Source organism: Podarcis erhardii, assembly GCF_964252035.2.
Source record: "Podarcis erhardii genome assembly, chromosome: 2".
Classification (NCBI taxonomy): Eukaryota; Metazoa; Chordata; class Lepidosauria; order Squamata; family Lacertidae; genus Podarcis; species Podarcis erhardii.
The window spans coordinates 102,516,554-102,536,355 of NC_138498.1; the positions used below are offsets into that span (position 1 = coordinate 102,516,554).

Genomic DNA, 19,802 nt, shown 5'->3' on the forward strand with positions numbered 1-19,802 from the left:
TCAGTATACAAACTCCGCAAAACCAGAAGTATTCTGACGGTTAGTGAACATTACCTTGGTCTATGAACGGAAGCTGGATGGTGGAAGGGCACCTACAGCGGGAGGCCTCATTAGAGAAAGCGCACCTCGGTTTAAGAACAGCTTTGGTTTAAGAACGGACTTCCAGAATAGATTATGTTCGTAAACCAAGGTACCACCGTACTTAACTTCTCACCGTCAGATATAAGTCACCATTGCAGGAAGTCCCTAAACATAAAAGCTGAATGAACTACAACCTCAAAAGAGCCATGCATATCATTTGATATATAGATGGATTGCATGCACCTGTATATACTTTTATTTGGAAACACTTCCCATGTGACCATTTTCATTCACAGGCAGACAATGTAAGTCAGTCCCCGCAAATACCTTATTAGTCATGGGAATGACTTGTAGGAACACACAAGTGAGCACATATTGTAAGATGTAAAAAGGCAAAAAGCACATCGATTAGCAAGCCATGTACAGCTATTATATTAAACAACTTTAAATATTCAGAATAATGCCTTCCTAACAGAGAGTGATAAACACATTAAAGTATTTTGCTTGATGTGGCTTTTGTGTGTCCAGCTCAAAGCACCTGTAAACAAAAACTGCAACATAGGAATGGCCCTAGCAGAGACAAAATACCTGGAAGCATGCAGCTGCTCTCTTGGTTACTCAGGTAAATGAGGAGCAGAACATACCCTAAATCTGCTCTCAGTTGAGGAAGCATACCTATACCTAAGGATTGGAGAGCAGCCTGTCACAGGCACACTAAGGATTACCCACATGCAGCTAAACCTCGGAGAGCGGCAGGGTGGAGTTGGCTCCGGGTGAAACCTGGCTCTTCCTGGCCAATCACCGCAACTCCCCACCTATCTCCGAGCCTGGGACAGATTCCGGGGACAAGAGGAAGGCTGGAGCGCCTCCCCCGCCCGGTCCCCGCAGGCGACCAGCTGGGTTAACCCCTTGGCTGCCGGGCCGGACCCCTCTCCTGTCCTTCCCTCCCCCATCCACCTCTCACCGTCGTTCCCGTGAAGTTTAGCAGCATCGACCCAATGGCTCCAGGGCTGCCCCAGCATCGCCTCCGGGCTGGGCAAGGACTTGCGCTCCCCGACCGTCGCCATTGCCGCGCTGGTGGCTGGGGTCGTGCTCGCGGCAGCAGTGCTGGCGGGGCCGGGGCCGATCTCGCCTCCGCCTCCTCCTCCTCCGCCGCCGCCGCCTCCGTGCCGGGGCCGCCGCTGCTGCCTGCTGGCCGCCGCCGCCGCTCTGCGTTGCTCCCCTCTGACGTCAGCCACGGCCCGCGCCGACATTCTTTCCGCTGCTACAATGTAACGAGAAAAGTCATCAGGCTCTTTAAGGTGGCGCCGCCGCTTAAGGAAGCTCCGGCAGAATTCCCCTCTCGCCAGGCGGAACGGGGGCTGCCACTACGGGCGCAAGGCTGGCAGGGGCAGAAGCGGCACCAGCAAGAGGCCTCGCGCCGCCTTTGTTTCCAGTTTCCCATTAACCCGCCGCTGCAGGTTCATAATCATCGGCCCGGGAAAGCGAACCAGTGGGCTTTTCTTTTCTTTTTTTCCCCTTCCCCCCGCTGCAGCTATTATGGAAAAGGCGACGACCAGCACGATCGCCGTCATCGGGGATCCCGAGGCGACAGCCGGGGTCGCGAGGCGCTTCCTTCCAGCAGCCCAATGCGAGACCCGCGGGGCGCCGGTTCCGAGGGCGCCATGGAAGCGGCCTAGAGCTGGACCGCGCGGCCCCGCGAACTCCAGAAACTTCAGCGAAAGGAAGTCGGTTAATTTGAGGAGTCTCGCAAAGCTCCGCGCATATTATCCCAGTCGGGCCCCCGCCCCGCCGCTTCCCCCTTAAGCAGAAGAGGCAGGCTCTTAAAGGCACAGGGGCCCTTTCCCGCACAGCCCGGAAGCCCGGGAGGCAGCTCTCCCCCGACTCGCCGTCCCCTCACCGCCCGATTGAGTCTCGTTTCCACCAACGCGTAACCCACCAAATCTCCTCTCATGACACACACTGCTCAACCCCGCACTCTTTCTTTTTAGGCGCTCCCGGGAGCCCGTCGCCTCTCGAGGCTACCTTAACGCCAGACGCCTCCCTCTGGCCTCCCTCCCACCTTCAAAGTTTTCAACGTCAAGCACAGGGACGGAGGCTGAGTAGGAAACAAGCAGGAAACTAACCCCATCTATGTAACTCATCTCCCGCCCCCAGCGCTGCCGCGGACACCTTCCTCTCGCAAATGTCATCCGCCGATCTTGCCTTAAAAGGTCTCATTTAATATTTAAATCGCTCCGCTCCGGCGCACCAATGGGATGCGGCGCACGGCGACTTCCTCGTCGAAAGAGGCGCCGCGCACTCCCAGAGCGGGGCTTTATTATCTGTCAAAAGCATGAATGAAGACCGAGATTGCCAATTCCCCCCCCCCTCCTCGCCCTTACCCCACCCACCTCCTCCAGTGCTAGGAGTTAAAGAAAAGAAGCGCCAGAAAAAGGGTCGGGGGAATCTCTCTCTCTCAAAATAAAAGGTTAACCGCTTTAAAAGATGAGCAGGAAGAAATATTCTTCAGGCAGACCCCTGCTTAACCCTTTCATTGTCCTCAGAGGAACTGTGCTTGCAACTTCGCAATTTTGTGCTGTTCTCGATCTCAAAGTGAAATCTAGTGATATTAATCCTTACGTCAAGTATTCAAGAGGCTTTACTTCTTCCAGTGAGGACAAGAATGGTTTTACAAGCAACCGTCTTCTTTATAGGAGGTTGTCATTGCACAGCTTTTGTAATGTATATTAATTTTTTTTGTAGCATCTGCACAAATTTCCTTAGAATATTTCCTTAGAATGTTTTATTTTAGAATACTTCGGTGGATCACAAAACACTTTGGTATAAAAGAACTCAAGACACATAAATACACACCCAGTCATTCAAGACACACTCAGTCATTCAAAAATGTCATCAATACATACATAGATACTGAGAGTATACTCAGCAGACTGAGCACCTAACTATTTGAAAATAAAACTGGGCCACCCACAAATAAGGTAGTGGTTTCTAAATTATTAGGGGACTCCCTAGCCCCGTAGAAGTGAAAAAGTAAATACTAAAAAAACCCCAAGTCCTAATGTAGATCTAGTGGTCTCCAAGAGCTATAGCTTGGTGTGTTCAGTTCAAGAAGAGTGTTACTTGGGGGGGTGGGAGGGAATTGGCTTAAAAGCTTATCACCTCCTAGAGGTTTGCTGTCTGAAGTACTGAACAGAAGCATTTGATGTGGATCAGGATATATTGCAACATCTAACTGCAGGTCCCACTTACATTTTAGAAAATAGTAGGCATTTTTTTTTAAAAAAATAGGTCTATCCTGAGAATGCTAAAAGCCACACATCATGAACCAATAAGATATTCATATGTAAAATGCATGTGCTGAAATGCTCTTTTTAGTAACAAGATTGCTCAAATTTAGCACACCAGGCAATATGCGCTGCTTATTCAACATGCTCTGTATTTCAAAACCATGCTCATGCCTTATACACCCAAATCATGACCAAACTTTGTGATAATATATTATCATAAGCATTATATACCCTTTGTAATTATCAATATACACGTCTACTGTGTATTTGTGAAAGTGAAAGTGATTTCTAGCCAGTGTGGTGTAGTGGTTAAGAGCGGTAGTCTCGTAATCTGGGGAACCGGGTTTGCGGTTTGCGTCTCCGCTCCTCCACATGCAGCTGCTGGGTGACCTTGGGCCAGTCACACTTCTCTGAAGTCTCTCAGCCCCACTCACCTCACAGAGTGTTTGTTGTGGGGGAGGAAGGGAAAGGAGAATGTTAGCCGCTTTGAGACTCCTTAAAGGGAGTGAAAGGCGGGATATCAAATCCAAACTCTTCTTCTTCTTCTTCTTCTTCTTCTATAGAATTTACGTCTATGTAAGTACATAGCCATGAAGATTAATCTTACACAGGTTTCCTCAGAAGTAATTTAGTGGGGCAGAGGGCTGTTTCCAACTAGGTCCTACTCAGAGTAGATATGTTGAAATTGATGACGATGACTCATTAAGATGCATAAATTTCAATGAGTCTACTCTGAGTAGCTGGATACAACTCATGCAGCCAAATCCTGTATTTACTGGAAAACTCGTAATCTCTGTGTTCAATGGGGCTTACTGTCAAACAAAAAATACAGAGGAATGCACCTTACTGGCACAAAAATACAAATTATTTTTTCTATATTATCTGTTGCAAAAAAGATATGAAAGGCTGTATGTCAGCTCTTTGTACCAGTAGTGTTTTATTTACACTTGGGAGCGGGAGAATGTCTCCTTGGCAAGACAGGAAAGATATTCATTGCCAATTTTTCTACTGGCATCTGATAGGCTTTTCTTATTACACACCCCAAATGGTCTTAAGAGACAGTTGGCAGAATACTGTGCTTACTGAAGAATCATTGACTATTAATTATATGAAACAAAGTTTATCTGGTAAATAATGCTAGATTATCTTAAAGAGTAACCGCCATGTAGATTTTTCTATTTTCAAGAATAATATAGCAATACAGCTAACTGACTATATAGTTATTAGTTATCACGAGGATAAATGTACCTGAATCTACACTGAAGTTTTATAAAGTATGAACACTATGACAGTTTGCCACATAGATGGCTCAATGGCATGGAGAATGTCCATGCCACAGCCACATGTTACAGGAGCGTCAACTGAATGGAGCAATAGCAAAACTGCTCCACACATTGAAGTTGCTGTGTGGAGTAGTCACTGTGTGGAATAATCACTGTGCGGAGGCTATTTCAAACAGTGATGACTACAAAGTATAAAGAATATGTAATGAAACAGATGAGGCACCTACAGAGCCTTTGATCACCACCTGTAAAAAAAACCCTGCTGTCAAAGAAGAATCATACACCATTCTAAGTATACAGTATTTTCATTAATACCATAGGCTCATAAGCTTTTAAATGTTTGGGTTTAAGTTACAACTTTTTTTGCTAGCTCATGATTTAATTAAGTTGCTGAAAGCCCAGTAATCACATACATACAGTATCTGTTCAGTCAGTGTACGTTACTAATGTATGGGATGATGAGGTGTCTCAAGTTCAACAAACACTGAATTTCAAAGTCCACAAGCAAATTCTAAAGCATTGACCATTGGCTATGTTTGCTGAAGCTGATGGGAACAGTAGTTCAGCATAACCTCTCGATGGCCACAGGTTAGCCCCCCCCCCCCTTCTAAAGTGTTCCAGGTCCCTATTAACAGTCAGCCACTGGACAAAGGCTGTCTAGTACCATTTTGACAGTACAGTCAAACCTCAGTTGTCAAACATAATCCATTCCAGAAGCCCGTTCAGCTTTTGAAATATTCAACAACCAAATTGCGGCTTCCGATTAGCTGCAGGAACTTCCTGCACTCAAGTGTAAGCTGCGTCAGGCGTTCGGCTTCCGAAAAATGTTTGAAAACTGGAGCATTTACTTCCGGGCTTTCGGTGTTCCGGAACCAAATCATTTGAAAATGGAATCGTTCGGGAGCCAAGGTTTGACTGTACAGCAAATCAGCTAATGCAATCAAGAGAACCAGGGCAGATGGGGTGGTTAGAGAATGATGGAGAAAGTGCAATTTTCAATGTTAAGCAAGTATGCTGACACTTATGTAGTCAAAACAGTGCCATCCACAAACAAGTGAGAGGTTATCATTATAGGCCTGTAACAACTTGAAGGTTTGCTAAAAGTACAAATATTGAGGAAGGAGGGGGAATCGGAAAAACAATCCAATGAGCACTGAGTGTAAGTCGCCACAGAATGCTGAGTGTTGGGAGGCAGGAAATGAAAGAGCCCACTTAAACTTCTCTCCCCATTATGAACCAATCCAGACTCTGCAATTATCATCTGAGATCCTTCTTCGTGTCCCTCCCCCACTAGAAGTCTAGGGGATGGCAACACAAGAATGGGCCTATTCTGTGATGGGTCCCCATTTGTGAAATGCTCTCCCCAGGGAAGCTGCCTGGCACCTTCAGGCGCTGGGCAAAAATGTTCCTCTTCAACAGGGTGTTTGGCTGATTAACAGTCTATTGCTTTTAAAAACGTGTTTGTGGGAAGCTGGTTATTGGTTTCTTTTTGTTTTATTATGTATTTTGTATTGTTATTTTGTATTTTTCTGTTGTGAACTGCCTTGGGACCTTTGGATGAAGGGCGTATACAAATTTAATAAACAAAAACGTATTATGGAAACATTTTCTATGCAAGTAAGGAACATATTCCCCAATGCTGATGTTCATCTTGTTGCTTAGGTGAATACTGGTTGTTATACACGTCCCTTGGATTTGGTCTGCTTTTGGTCATAAATAAGAAAATGTGCATAGCATACTAAATAAACTGTATTCTTCTACAGCTCCGCCCCCAAATAAAATACTGGGTTGGATCCAGACTAACCATGAGTAGAGTTCTGCTCATGGGACACTCCTGCAGGAAATGAGGGGGCAGGGGGAGCCTTTAACAAACAGCAGAGCACATTTGTATATATCCCATCCTGAGTTCACAGCTGCCTGTTGCACAAATTATGTAAAACATCATTTGGAGAGAAACTAGGGACAATTACATGGTAATGAATAGGGCAGTTTGCCTCTCAGTCTTACCAAGAGGTACTTTCCTCTTACAACTCTAATATTTTGCAGAATAGTTTACCTCACCTGTAGCAGGAATGAAAAGGTGATAGACATAACTTAGAAAGGGAATCAGACAGTATTTAAAACCCTAGTGTGCCTAAGTATCTATTAAAGACCACCTTTCCCCCCTAGCCTTTGACACTTGTAATGTCCTGCCTTATTTTTGTGACTGTGAGTTGTTTTAAATTGCTTTTAATTTTGTATTTTAAATTGCTGTGCTGTAACCCACCTTGAAACCTCAGGGAGAAGGGCAGGTAATAAGTGAATAACAACAACACTCTGCACACCTTTGGACCACACAGACTTTCCTTTTTCGTCAAAATTGAATAAAATATTATACTGAGTTTAAGGCAAGTAACGTTCTCAGATACATGTACATAGGAATTGCACAAATGCAAGTGGCCAGCCTATTTCTGGCAACCTTTGGCCCTGGATGTCCAGTACAAGATGAGAGAACCCTTCACTTATCCAAAGGTTTTTGCATGTAGCAGAGAACTTGCAGGGGGGGGGGGCGGCGGAGGCAATGTCTTTTACTTTATCAAAGATGGGAAAGCCAGAAAATTTGTTCCACTTTTCACCAGGCTTTTGCAACACTAAGAAACAGCAAGCATCCACATCACTGCTTCAAAGTGTTTACAAACCCTAGGGAAAACCCAGTCCAGGCCCTCACTCAAATCCAGAAGACATGTGGGAGAATCAGTGGAAATCAGAATACCAAGGGCAGCCATCATTTTGGATCCTTAGGTAGAAAGCAAGTCCTTCCAGAATCTCATTTGTTCCTTAATGTGAACTGTAAAAGTGTAAGTAGACTATTTTGAGTCCCTGAGTAGGCTATAAATTTTACATAAAATGCAATCAATCAAGAGGATGGGAGGGCTCAAGACAGCTACTACACCTCCTACTTTCAGAACTATGGCTGTAATAAACATATTTCACCTGTAAAGAATGACAAGCACTCACATCTTTTTGAACTTCCAGATGAGGGTTATTTGCTGTGTCAAGGTATAGCAGGACAGGCTTTCAGAATCTGCCAATCAGTCACAGGCTCCTTCATGAGGAAATGACGCCTTAAGACTTAATTGTTAGAGCATAGCTATCTGCTCTTCTTTATCACAACTAATCAAAGTCATTAGAAAGGGCTTGTACTCGTGAAAATGCCTGTGGAAATCCAGCTGAGCAATTACTGCTCATATAAGTGCTCTGTGAAAATCAGATTTGAGAAACTAACAAGTTGTACATGTACTGTTGATAGAAATGTAACTAGGCATTTTTGGTAGAATGAAGGAAGTCAGAGTACTTCCATACTTGGGCTCATGCTAAACAAAGTTGTTGGGTTGGTTTTTTGTGTATTTTTTTGGTCAATTAATGCTTAAGTAGAATTTTCAAGCCCTGTTCTGTCATAACACCATTCTTTGTTGTGAAACGAGGCATAAGCACAAGAGAAAAGAAAGCAAACATCAAAATAGACAGATGTGGCAAGTGTAACATAATGATTGCATTAGCTACTACAACATGAAATGAAACTAGCTTGTGCTCCATCATACCAAATCAACAGGTTTTTTGTTTGTTTTTAAAAAAAGAGAAAATTTGTATCCTGGTTTTCTAGGCACATGCTAACTCAAGGAAGCTTGAAAGAGGTACAATAAAAACAAACAGCAATAGAATTAGGAGAGTAGGGCTGCAATCCTACACCCATTTATCTAGAAGTAAATCCTACTGAACTCAAAGGCTTACTTCTTAGTAGGCATCTGCAGGATTGCACTGTGAATCAGTTGAGGCCCTAGGTAAAAATAAAAGTCCAGTGGAATAATACTATTTTCAGAGTCCACTTGAGGCCCATTTAATCACTATTATTTGACTCTGCAAATGAAATATATAAGAAAAGGGGCCTAAAGATGCTGATTCTGAACTGATACCTCTGCCCGCCGCAATACTGCTCAGTTATTGCTCTATGGCTCACGTAACATCATTACTAGTAAAGCTGGTGTGTGGGTGTGTGGGTGTGGGTGAGAGAGAGAGAGAGAGAGAGAGAGAAAGAGAGAGAGAGCAAGAGTGTGCATGCTTAATTTTGTTGTCCACTTCTGGCAGCTATTTTGCATGTTAAGATGTCACCTTAGGCTGGCTGGTGATATACTATTCTACTACTGAAACATTCTTTCAACATGCCATGAATCCATCAGTTTCCAGTAGAAAGAGAAGAGTGGCAGCAGAAAGATCATCATCACTTCAATGGACAAGATTACGGACTGTCAAGTCAAACTAGGAATAAAGTCAGTTCAGAAACTGATTTTTCTTTCTCTTTTTGAGGGGTTGCAAGTGGGGAGCCAGTTTCACATGTTATATAGTGCAAGAAAAAGAAGTTAATGAAAGGGAGAATGGTTCTCTCTTAAATCAATCAAATTTTATTTTAAAAAATTAGTTCTCTGATATAGTTTGGGGGAGTACTAAAACAAATGGTAGAAAAATAAAGATTATAAATACACAGACAGCACCTGAGAAACCCACTTGTCAGATATGGAATATGACATGCCTGTGTAGGGAAGCAAAGAATTGGTCAGGGGGTGTGTGCAACATTCAGCAACTTGAAGAAAAAGCAATGTATGGAAACAGGCCTGCCTGAGGAGAAGGGGAACCAAAAGCATAACAGTATAGACCTTCAGAATATCCTTTAAGCTTACAAAGTAGGGGTGGGGAAACTGTGACCCCTCCAGATGTTGTTGGGCTACAGCTTTTGTCATCTTTCATCACTAGCCATGAAGACTGAGGCTGATGGGAGCCGAAGTCCAACAACATTTGGAGGGCCACAGGTTCTTCATCCCCGTTATAGTGCTATCTGGATATCCACATGCTATCAATTCTTTTTTGTTTTGTTGAGAAGCTTCCCCAAAATGAAGGTGATTAAATAGAAACCCAACGGAAGGAAGCACACCAACTTCTTGAATCAAGTATGTCTGTCAGGAGTCCAAGTTTCTGTTTCAAAGAAAAATCTGAGAGAAGCTCCAGGAAGAAGGATCAGCAGGAAGGCCTAGAGCTTTCAGTTCACTGGTTTTCATGACTCATTTACAAACTACTCTTTGCTCACTGTCATGACAATAGTGCAAAGTACATGAGTACAAATATTGGCTTCCTATTGTGGGATACGGCTCCCAGTTAACAAATCCTGATACAAGCTACTGTACAAAAGTATTTGGGGAGCAGAAATGTTCACACAAATGTATCCCTTCAACTAAGTGTAGGACTACAGCAATGCATTCTACATGACTATGCTTGAAAATCCAAGATTCAAATGAGTATTTGGGGATGTGTTTCACAAGCATTCCAAAGTTGGTACTGTATTTCCACCATCTCTTGTGGTATGAAATCATATAATGATTAAATTCACCTTTCACAACACGTTAAGCCAAGAGAATGGTGTGTAAAAGTAGCTGATGTAGTTCTATTTCTAAATCTAGGCAGGTATGTGAGCATACCTGCAGTATCCGTGCAGTACCTATATTCCAGTGTAGTACCTACATTCAAGACAACCTAGGAACGCCATTGAACTCATAACTAAAAGGTTGGGACAAACATTTAAATAAATAGAAAATAAAAAAAAACTATTTCCTTCCCCATGTCCCACAACAAGAAGAGTTTGGATTTGATATCCCGCCTTTCACTCCCTTTAAGGAGTCTCAAAGCGGCTAACATTCTCCTTTCCCTTCCTCCCCCACAACAAACACTCTATGAGATGAGTGGGGCTGAGAGACTTCAGAGAAGTGTGACTGGCCCAAGGTCACCCAGCAGCTGCATGTGGAGGAGCAGGGAATTGAACCCGGTTCACCAGATTACGAGTCCACTGCTCTTAACCACCACACCACACTGGCTCTCTTAAACATTCTTGGTAAGTAATTCTGCTACTATAGAACTCTTTCTTACTTGAGGGCCTTCCATAAAGATTTGTTTGATCTCATCTAAATTGGCTTTTAAGGGGTAAATTTAAGCTAACACTGGGGAGAAAGGGATACTTAATTATTTTGGTGGGGCTATCAGTTCTACCACTGTGTTATATTTTTAAGGCTGCCACAGGTGTGGAAATAGCCAAGGAGTCTGTGAAGTTCTATCTATCACAACAGACAGAGAGCTCTAAAGAAGAATCTTAAGAAGTCAGGTTACTTGGATTTTGTTAAAATATTATGATCCACCTGAGGATTTGGGACAGTGTGGAATAAAAATCCAAAATTTAACTTCCAGAATAAAATACAGCATCCAAAATAAAAAGTGAAAACTTGGTTCCCTGGCCAGGAACAGTGGGATTGGAGCAGATTAGGAAATTGGGCACTGCATCTGAAGCTCTGTCCACTTGTGGTGGCCAAGGCAGAAGACAGTGTTTTGTTTTGTTTTGCTGCACCAACTCCAAGGTGGCACAGCTGAGAGATCCATACCAGGTCCCTTGAAGAGGAATTGAGTTTCTTAGGATCCAATGGATCCTGGGCATGGGTGTCCTGCCCCCAGGCACCCTGTTTTAGGGCCCTGTACCAGCAACTGGTGGTTGCTTGCCATCTGCTATGGTTTCTGCAGCTGTTACTATATCCCAACCTGTTCTAGCAGCAACTATCAGGGGGTTAGGATTAGTGATGTGGATTTTCTTGCATCAGAAAAGTTTTGGATACCCTAGAGAGTGATCTAATTTGGCATGTTTATTTTACCTGTATTTAGCAAACCAAGATACAGTGGTGCCTCACAAGACGAAATTAATCCGTTCCGCGAGTCTCTTCGTCTAGCGGTTTTTTCGTCTTGCGAAGCAAGCCCACTGACGGATTAGCGGATTAGCGCTATTAGCGGTTTAGCGGTTTTTAGCGGCTTATCAGCTTAGCGGATAAGCAGATAAGCGGCTTAGAAAAAAGGGGGGGGGGAGGAAAAAAAAGTCGGAAAAACTCGCAAGACATTTCGTCTTGCAAAGCAAGCCCATGGGGAAATTCGTTTTGCGAAGCGCCTCCAAAACGGAAAACCCTTTCATCTAGCGGGTTTTCCGTCTTGAGAGGCATTCGTCTTGCGGGGCACCACTGTATAAAAGTGAGCCATGTTATTTTTTTGTCTCAGTTCACCACAAGTATTTGACCCAAAATACTGGAGGTATAAAATTGAAGCCCACCTAATGTGATTTAAATGTTATTTTATGTAGATTTTTAATGGGAATACTGTAAAAGCAAAAGTGAAGACCACTGCTTGTACTTCATTCATGTAGTTTAAATTTCAAGGACGGAAAAACCAAAGACACTGAAAGCTGTTAATACACTAATACATTTTGTGATCCAAAAAAGCTGACTCACATACTTGTTAGGATAATCAATTGAAAAACATTAATTACAACTTTGAAACCATCAAACCTCCCTAATATTATATTTGTAGTTATCATCCATTAATTGCTACTTATAAACCTATGAAAAAAAATTTAAAAATCTGCAGGGGAAAATTCTGTGGGAGAAAATTTTATGGCCTGCATCACTGGTTAGGATTGCTATTTAAAACATTTTACCTGCCTAATAAAACTATTGAAAATAGTTTTGGGGATTTTAAATTATTAAGCCAGAAAGCAGAATACATATAGGAAGCTCTGCCCCACTTTATAATGAATTGTAGGTACAAAGTTGTATTGGCGTTAAAGAGACAAGGTCATTATAAAGGCCAATCATTATCTTAAAATACTTTCTATGCAATGCATTTGGAAGCAAGGCTGCCCTCATCTGCAAAATCCCCTTCCTCCAAAAATATACTGGAGCCAATTAAATCATCTCTTCCAATAAAATATTTTATTTGAACTAGGCCTGAGTGGTAGGAATTAAGCTGATATATAGATGAAGTTTTAATATTAAGTTGTCAATTTTATTTTATCTGGTTGGCTTTGCCATAAGATTTTAACATACTGTTATCTGCCCTAATTTTCTGGAATGAGGTTTATTACAAATCTAAAACAAGAACAAGAATAACGAGTTCAGTGGGTAGCCTTTGGTGAGTCACTCTTTCTAAAGAATCTGCTCTTATCTACAAGACTGAAACAGAAGTGATATACCTGCCAAAACAGAGCTTGGAAAAACTCATTCTAAATACCAACACTGCCAAAACTCTCTTAAATATAATACCCATAATTCTTTTCCTTCTTTAAGGGTGAAAGTTAAAATTCTTACAATTACTACAAGCTACAATAGCTATAGGGATGCGGGTGGCGCTGTGGGTTAAACCACAGAGCCTAGGGCTTGCCGATCAGAAGGTCAGCGGTTCAAATCCCCGCGATGGGGTGAACTCCCGTTGCTCGGTCCCTGCTCTTGCCAACCTAGCAGTTCGAAAGCACCTCAAAGTGCAAGTAGATAAATAGGTACCGCTCCGGTGGGAAGGTAAATGGCGTTTCCGTGCGCTGCTCTGGTTCGCCAGAAGCAGCTTAGTCATGCTGCCACATGACCCGGAAGCTGTCTGTGGAAAAACACCGGCTCCCTTGGCCTATAGAGCGAGATGAGCACTGCAACCCCAGAGTCGTCTGCGACTGGACCTAATGGTCAGGGGTCCCTTTACCTTTTTATAATAGCCATATGATGGCCATCCTGTTTCATTACTGATATTTTATTTCTATCTTATGAATCAGTGGTGGGGAACCTGTGGGTCTGGGGTTTCATTTGAAATTTCAAATCTCATGCAGAGCAGAGCAGAAGCTGCTTAAATGATAGCAACTGAATAGTTTAGCACCTAGATAATATAAAACAAGAGAGCCCTAACCCTTTGGGCTCTCCAGATTCTGCTGGATAGCCTGCATGGCCACTGGCCAGGGATAATGTGAGTTGGAAGTCCAGCAACATCTGAAGAATTACAGGTTAGCGACTCTTAATCTAAAATACTAAGCCCTTCCATCAAGCAGCCAGTGTAAAGAGGCTGGCAGCTGCATTTAAAGCTGTGGTGAGTCAGACCAAAAAACCCCCACAAAACCCTGGTACTAGATATATTAATATTCTATAATGAATGAGATTTAAACAATGCCATTACATTTTTCTCCACAACTGAAGCTATAAATTTTGTAAGACACAATTGGATTCTGGCTTGTACTCACTAGCGATAGTTTAAACAAAACACAGTTTGCTTAGTTTAAATGTCACAGGCAACTGTGGTTAGTTTAAAAGCAGAAGTAAAAGCTTTTGATATCTTCCTTTGGTGCATGATGGAAAAGGAGTAAGAAATGGGGACAGGAGTGTGGGAGCCTCTGCCTTGGGAAGGCTCATTTATATAGCTAGAAACTGGTTTCTATAGTTAGAAACTGGTTTCTTGTTATTGCTGAACAGAGTCATTACTTGAACTTGATTATATTGCCACTTTGTACAATTTCTCTACAAAACTTTGTATATGTATCTCCACACAGAAAACATGGAACGTTCAACTGAGGTTGGTATTTATACGCTCCTACTTTTAAAGGAGCACATAAATCTTATATGCTCATCTTACAAAACTGCTCCTGATCCAACAATTCCAAAGTAGCTTTTTAGCTGAGCTTCATGAAAATACATATTGTAAAGGGGTGGGGTAGGTTGTACTGTGACTAGCATTCTGTAATATTATCTTTGTCATTTAAATGTGTTCTGCTTCTTTCAGCTACATAAAGCAACCCCTTTAGGCTTTTGGTAGAACAGTCTATTTTTAAAAGCACATAAATCTGGTTATCACAACAAAATTAACACAACTAAAATAGGCTTAGCTCTATACATCAAGACTCCAGTATTAGAAGTGTTGAATTCCATTTTATACAACTATAAAGCAAAATCAAGAATATATAAATCAACAAGACTGAAGATATTCTAGAAAACCAATAGAATTTTTTTAAAGGAACTGTAATGTGATATTGTCACAAGGAAAGCTTCGTATTACAATAAAATATTATGTTCTCCAATGTTACCCTTTAGTAGAGGAAACATACTCTATCACCTGAGGAAAGACATATTCCCTCCCTTGCTAATTAAACAAAGTGCTGATTTTGTTTAAATTTATGTAATATAACTCTCAGTGGTCAATGTGTAGGACATGATCCAGGTACAAATCTCTGCACAACTTCGGTCATTGTCTTTTAGTGTCACCGTCCCACTTGTAAAATGAAAATACAGGACATACGTTGCATAAAAGAAGAACACAATCACTTATGATATAGGAAGTTGTTTAAAAATACGAACAAATTTACATCCATGGGCTGCAGAAATTAAGGGGCTCATCCTCCAGTCCCATGCACCCAACAGAACTATGGGTCACTTCCCAGCTCCCACTAACAACATCATAGCAGAGAGAAGTCTAACCTAGGTGCAATCACAAGCCAAAGAATGATCAGCTGCAGGGAACGTGTTTCCCCACTTCCTACCAGAAAGGACACTCTGTCCAACTGTTTTGCTTAGGCAGCATATTCTGGGCCCATTCTTCAGTCAGGGCTGCTGGTATATTTGTACTTTATCTCTGTGTGGTGTGTGTGTTGTACTGTATAATTACACTATTGTAAGTCATATTGAGGATCATTTAACTGAAAGGCAAGGTATAATTTTCAAAATAAATAGATATTAGTGGTTCAGATGAACAACATATACAGCTCATTGTGGCATTCAGTACTGTGTTTTGTTTTATTTTGGAGATGTAACTTGTGGTAAGTGCTTGTCTAGCCAATCATTTCTAATAAGTGATGGCAATGGTTTCCCTCTTAGGCTTAACTCACACTAGTGGTGATCCTGCAAATTTAGGAGATAAGTTATAGCTCAGTTTTTCTTACAGTCTTTTTGTCACAGTCTCAGTTCCTGGTGTCTTGAGGGTCAAGTGATATGAACAACCTCTGCCTGGGATCCAGACAAGCAGTGAGAACAAACAATCCTGGGATAGGTGGGCAAACAACCTGACCTTCTATAAGCAAGCTTTCTATATTCCAAACCTAATGAGGGAGAAGGTGGAGATGCCATTTACTACTTAAAGGAAAAAAAGGAGGGAAAAGCTATGACAAACATAAGTTGCTCCCCTGTGTTACAGAGAAACCTCAATTGCTATGGAGGTGTTTGCTGGGGGAAGTAATGCATTTAACCAGCAACATAAAATTGTAAAGCAAATGTTAGGCTCTCAGAAACAGAGTTACATCTGTATTACTTGCAACCAAAGGATTATGGTGCTGTTCTTATTTCTTTAAACACACATGCATACACATAAAAATTCTGAAAACACCAGCTGAACATGCCCAGTGCTTCTGCGAGAACCCAAATACAATATAACAGAAATGTGATCCTTTTGTTCCTATATGCACAAGGGGGGATAGAAGGCTGACCATGGTATACCAGTGGACCACTGGATCACTTTCACAGAATGCTGGCTGGTTGCAAGTTTGCTGGGGATCTTGCAAACCATGCTAGAGAAGGAACTCTTGATCTGATTTACGGGACTGTTAAAAGATCAAGTACAGTATATACTCTTGCTTTGCTAATCTATAATAATAATAATAATAATAATAATAATAATAATAATGATGATGATGATGATGTTGGTGAAGCACAGAGGTCCTAGAATTCTTTAAAAAAAAAGAAAAAAAAGAAAAAAACTGTAGACCAATCAAGATTGAAATCAGTCTATCTTCACTGTAACTTGGGGAGCCTTTGTTTAAATGTTATTTGCTAGCACAGTCTTTCTCCTCCCACAATTTACAAAATCCTGTTCTTTGCTTTTCTTTGAACAGTATATATGTATCGCACCCCTTAAAAAACTAGAAAGGGGAGAACAGGTTTCCCCACTACACCAATACTCTCTATCGCTTTTGAGACTTGTAGCACAACAGAGTGGGTGTAGTTGGTGTCATTGGTCACAATATATTATGTACAATCATAAAACCCCTCCGTCACAAAAACAATTATTTAACACCTAGCAGCTCTTAATATTACTGTGGCATTCCTAACAACTTCTGTGTCTGCCTTTTTAAAATTCTTGCTGCCCTTTGTGTCTCAGTATCTCTTGCATCTGTAGTACCCAGACATAATAGTTGAGGAACATATATATATATAGGTTAGTAGGTCACAGTACCTTAAAAGTCTGGTAAAATTCAGGGTTGGGATATCAATTGATCATCATCTGCCTGGACTGTGGAAGTTTCCTCTTTCTTATATTTGATTAAATCTGCAATGAAACACATGGTAACAATCACTATTACAGTAATAAGATTTTGCCATCTTATCTTGCAGAAGCGAAAAACATTTAATTGAAATTACCCTGATCATTCTCTTCTATGCAGGCCACTTAATACTACTATTAATATTGTCTCAAGCTTATTTGAATAGAATTGCTTGAAGCTAAACTCTCATTACTGTAGTTTCTGCATTTGAATAATAGAATGAAGTCTTAAATGCAAATGGTTTAAATTTAAAAAAAATTTTTGTAAGGACTAAACTAAGAAAAGCTAAGGTAAAGCTAACAGACAAAGGGGAAAGCTCTCTTAGTCCTGAGATTACAAGAAAAGAAAAATCATGCCCAGATTGCTACAAACTTCAGCTGCTATCCAAACCTCAATTGCTTGGGAAGCAATCCCATTGAACTCAATAGGACTTACTTCTGAGTAGACCTGGTTAGGATTGCCCTGTTAAGCAATTCTTTTTCTTTGTGGAGAACTTTACTGTAGATGTATGTATGAAAGCATACTTTCTAGGAATGCTGTAATTTATGCTGACAGAATGTCAGCAAACTCCCAGAAGTAGCCCAAAATATAAACAATACTGAAATCTTTAATTCATAGGCACAACATTTGACTGTCAACTGCTGACTTTCAGTATCTTTAATGCAACTATCTAAATGTCCTCTTAATGAACAACCTGTAGAACCAACTCTTTCGCAATAAAGTATGTTCAAAGCATTCACACTAGTGTTTGACTTCTCTATTTGATGTTTCTTTCTCTGCGTAATTACAGCACACAAGACATTCAAAGTTCTTATTTCTGCCCCAACAGTCAATCACAGGCTATTGTCAATAGCAGATTCAACTCCATCTGCAGTAATTTTCCTTTTAACTTCCAGATAATCTTCAAAAGTAGACAGAATTGTTAATGAGATAATAAGATGTATTCACACAAAGTAATTCTGCTTTTTATGTAACTCAGGTATCTGTTTTTATTTAAACACTGAAGCGGCAAAAATGTGTATGCTGATGTTGTAACGTTCTCTCACTAAAATACTTCCATCATTTACTCATTTTCAAATAACTGAAGGCTTAGTTAGATAAATTGTATTAATATACAGTGAAGATATATTATATGTAAAGATCTCTCTTCATATTATGCCCTACTTTGTATGCAAAGAAAGAAGTATAAAAGTTTGAATTGTTATGATATATTTTCTGTTAATCTTGATTTCCTTCTGGTTGAAAATTATTATAATTAATAATTTTGAAAGATTTCACAGAAAAGATGGGTAAGTCAGTCAGTAAGAACACATTCTAATGCTTTTCCCATAAAATGCCCAAGATTAATTACAAACTACTGACAAAAACATAAATTAACCAAAATGTAAAACACATTATTCTGCATCTGAGGGAAGGAGCACATGGATATTAAAAAATGGCAAAGCTATTGTTAAACCTACATGTGCCAGAAAGCTCATTTTTCAACAGTTATGGCTACCATAAACAGGATGTTCAAATGAGTTCCCTAATGTTTCACTACTGTAAATGACTGCAAGTTTATCTGTAGAGTTTTAATTTACTATCCAAAAACAGAAAAGGAAAATCTGACTAATAATTTATGTGCCACACTACTAACCTTAAAGAGGAGATTTGTTCATTTACAGGTACAACGCACATCGCTATTCTCAATGTAAACAAAAGACAGCGGCATGCACCCCAGGCTAAGGATGTCAGCATTTTTCAAACACCTTTCTGACTGTTCCATTTTATGGTGATGCAATCTGACCTACATTTTCAGTGGCCAAAGAGAGACGGAGATACAAAAGGAGGTGGAGATGGCAAGCTGAAGGGGGGGTAGCGAGTGAGAGATTGAGATTCTTTACCCACCAATCCACTAACTGAGGTTTTAATTGGCAGTACAAAGGGTCTAAAAAAGCAGCTGCAGAGATAAAAACTATTTCAAGGGTAACTATACTGTGCTTAGAATACAAAAACTAAAGGAGGTAGGAAGCAGAGAGTAAGCATTGGATTTTTGATCAAGTGACAAAATTTAGCATCCTCATTAAGCAGAGTGGAATGCTATCCCAGAAGGAATGCTGAAATATAGATGGCAGAGACATGCAGCATTACAGTATTTTCAACCAGAGCACTCATCAGAAGTGATATCTTGCCATACTAGCTTTAATAAATTATTATTATTATTATTATTATTAATAATAATAATTTAATTTAATTTATATACCGCCCTATACCCAGAGGTCTCAGGGTGGTTAACAGAATAAAATCAAAATATAAAACCACAAAATACATAATCAAAATAAAAACAATAACCCCCCCCAAACCCCACATTTTAAAAGGGCATAGGATGTAAATCAAATCAACCAAAGGCCTGGTTAAAAAGGAATGTTTTTGCCTAACACGTAAAGGTGTATAATGAAGGTGCCAGGCGAACTTCCCAGGGGAGAGCATTCCAGAGACAGGGAGCCACCCTCCAGACCTCTCAAGGTGGCGGCACACAAAAAGGGCCTCAGAAGATGATCTCAGGGTCCAGGTAGGTTCATACGGAAAGGTTCATATGGTCCTGAGCCATTTAAGACTTTATATAGTGGTGCCCCGCAAGACGAATGCCTCGCAAGACGAAAAACCTGCTAGACGAAAGGGTTTTCCGTTTTTCGAGGCGCTTCGCAAGACGTATTTCCCTATGGGCTTGCTTCGCAAGACGAAAACGTCTTGCGAGTCTTGCAGTTTTTTTTCGCTCCCCCCCCCTTTTTCTAAGCCGCTAAGGCGCTAATAGCCGCTTTGCCGCTTTTAGCGCTAATCCGCTAAGCCGCTAATAGGGTTGCTTCGCAAGACAAAAAAGCCACAAGACGAAGAGACTCGCGGAACGGATTCTTTTCGTCTTGCGAGGCACCACTGTAGGTCAAAACCAGCACTTTGAACTGGGCCCGGAAATTAATTGGCAGCCAGTGCAGC

General features: G+C 41.2%; 2 protein-coding genes across 4 annotated transcripts in view; both read right to left on the reverse strand.

Annotated features, from left to right (window-relative positions):
- LOC309337153 (uncharacterized protein C3orf49) overlaps positions 1–19,802 on the reverse strand; it is a 503,307-nt gene that overhangs the window by 448,180 nt on the left and 35,325 nt on the right. The window lies entirely within an intron of this gene.
- The window catches only part of ATXN7 (ataxin 7), a 94,270-nt gene that overhangs the window by 60,158 nt on the left and 14,310 nt on the right, over positions 1–19,802 (reverse strand). The window contains exons 2-3 of one of the 2 annotated variants that reach the window (XM_081852500.1): positions 16,742–16,834; positions 1,046–1,345 (exon numbers count right to left, since the gene is read on the reverse strand). In XM_081852500.1, the coding sequence (XP_081708626.1) occupies positions 1,046–1,334 (289 nt within the window). In that variant the 5' untranslated portion in view covers positions 1,335–1,345; positions 16,742–16,834. Of the gene's footprint in view, positions 1–1,045; positions 1,346–2,020; positions 2,172–16,741; positions 16,835–19,802 lie in introns of those variants that run through there. The other variant, XM_081852501.1, reaches the window with a different exon arrangement.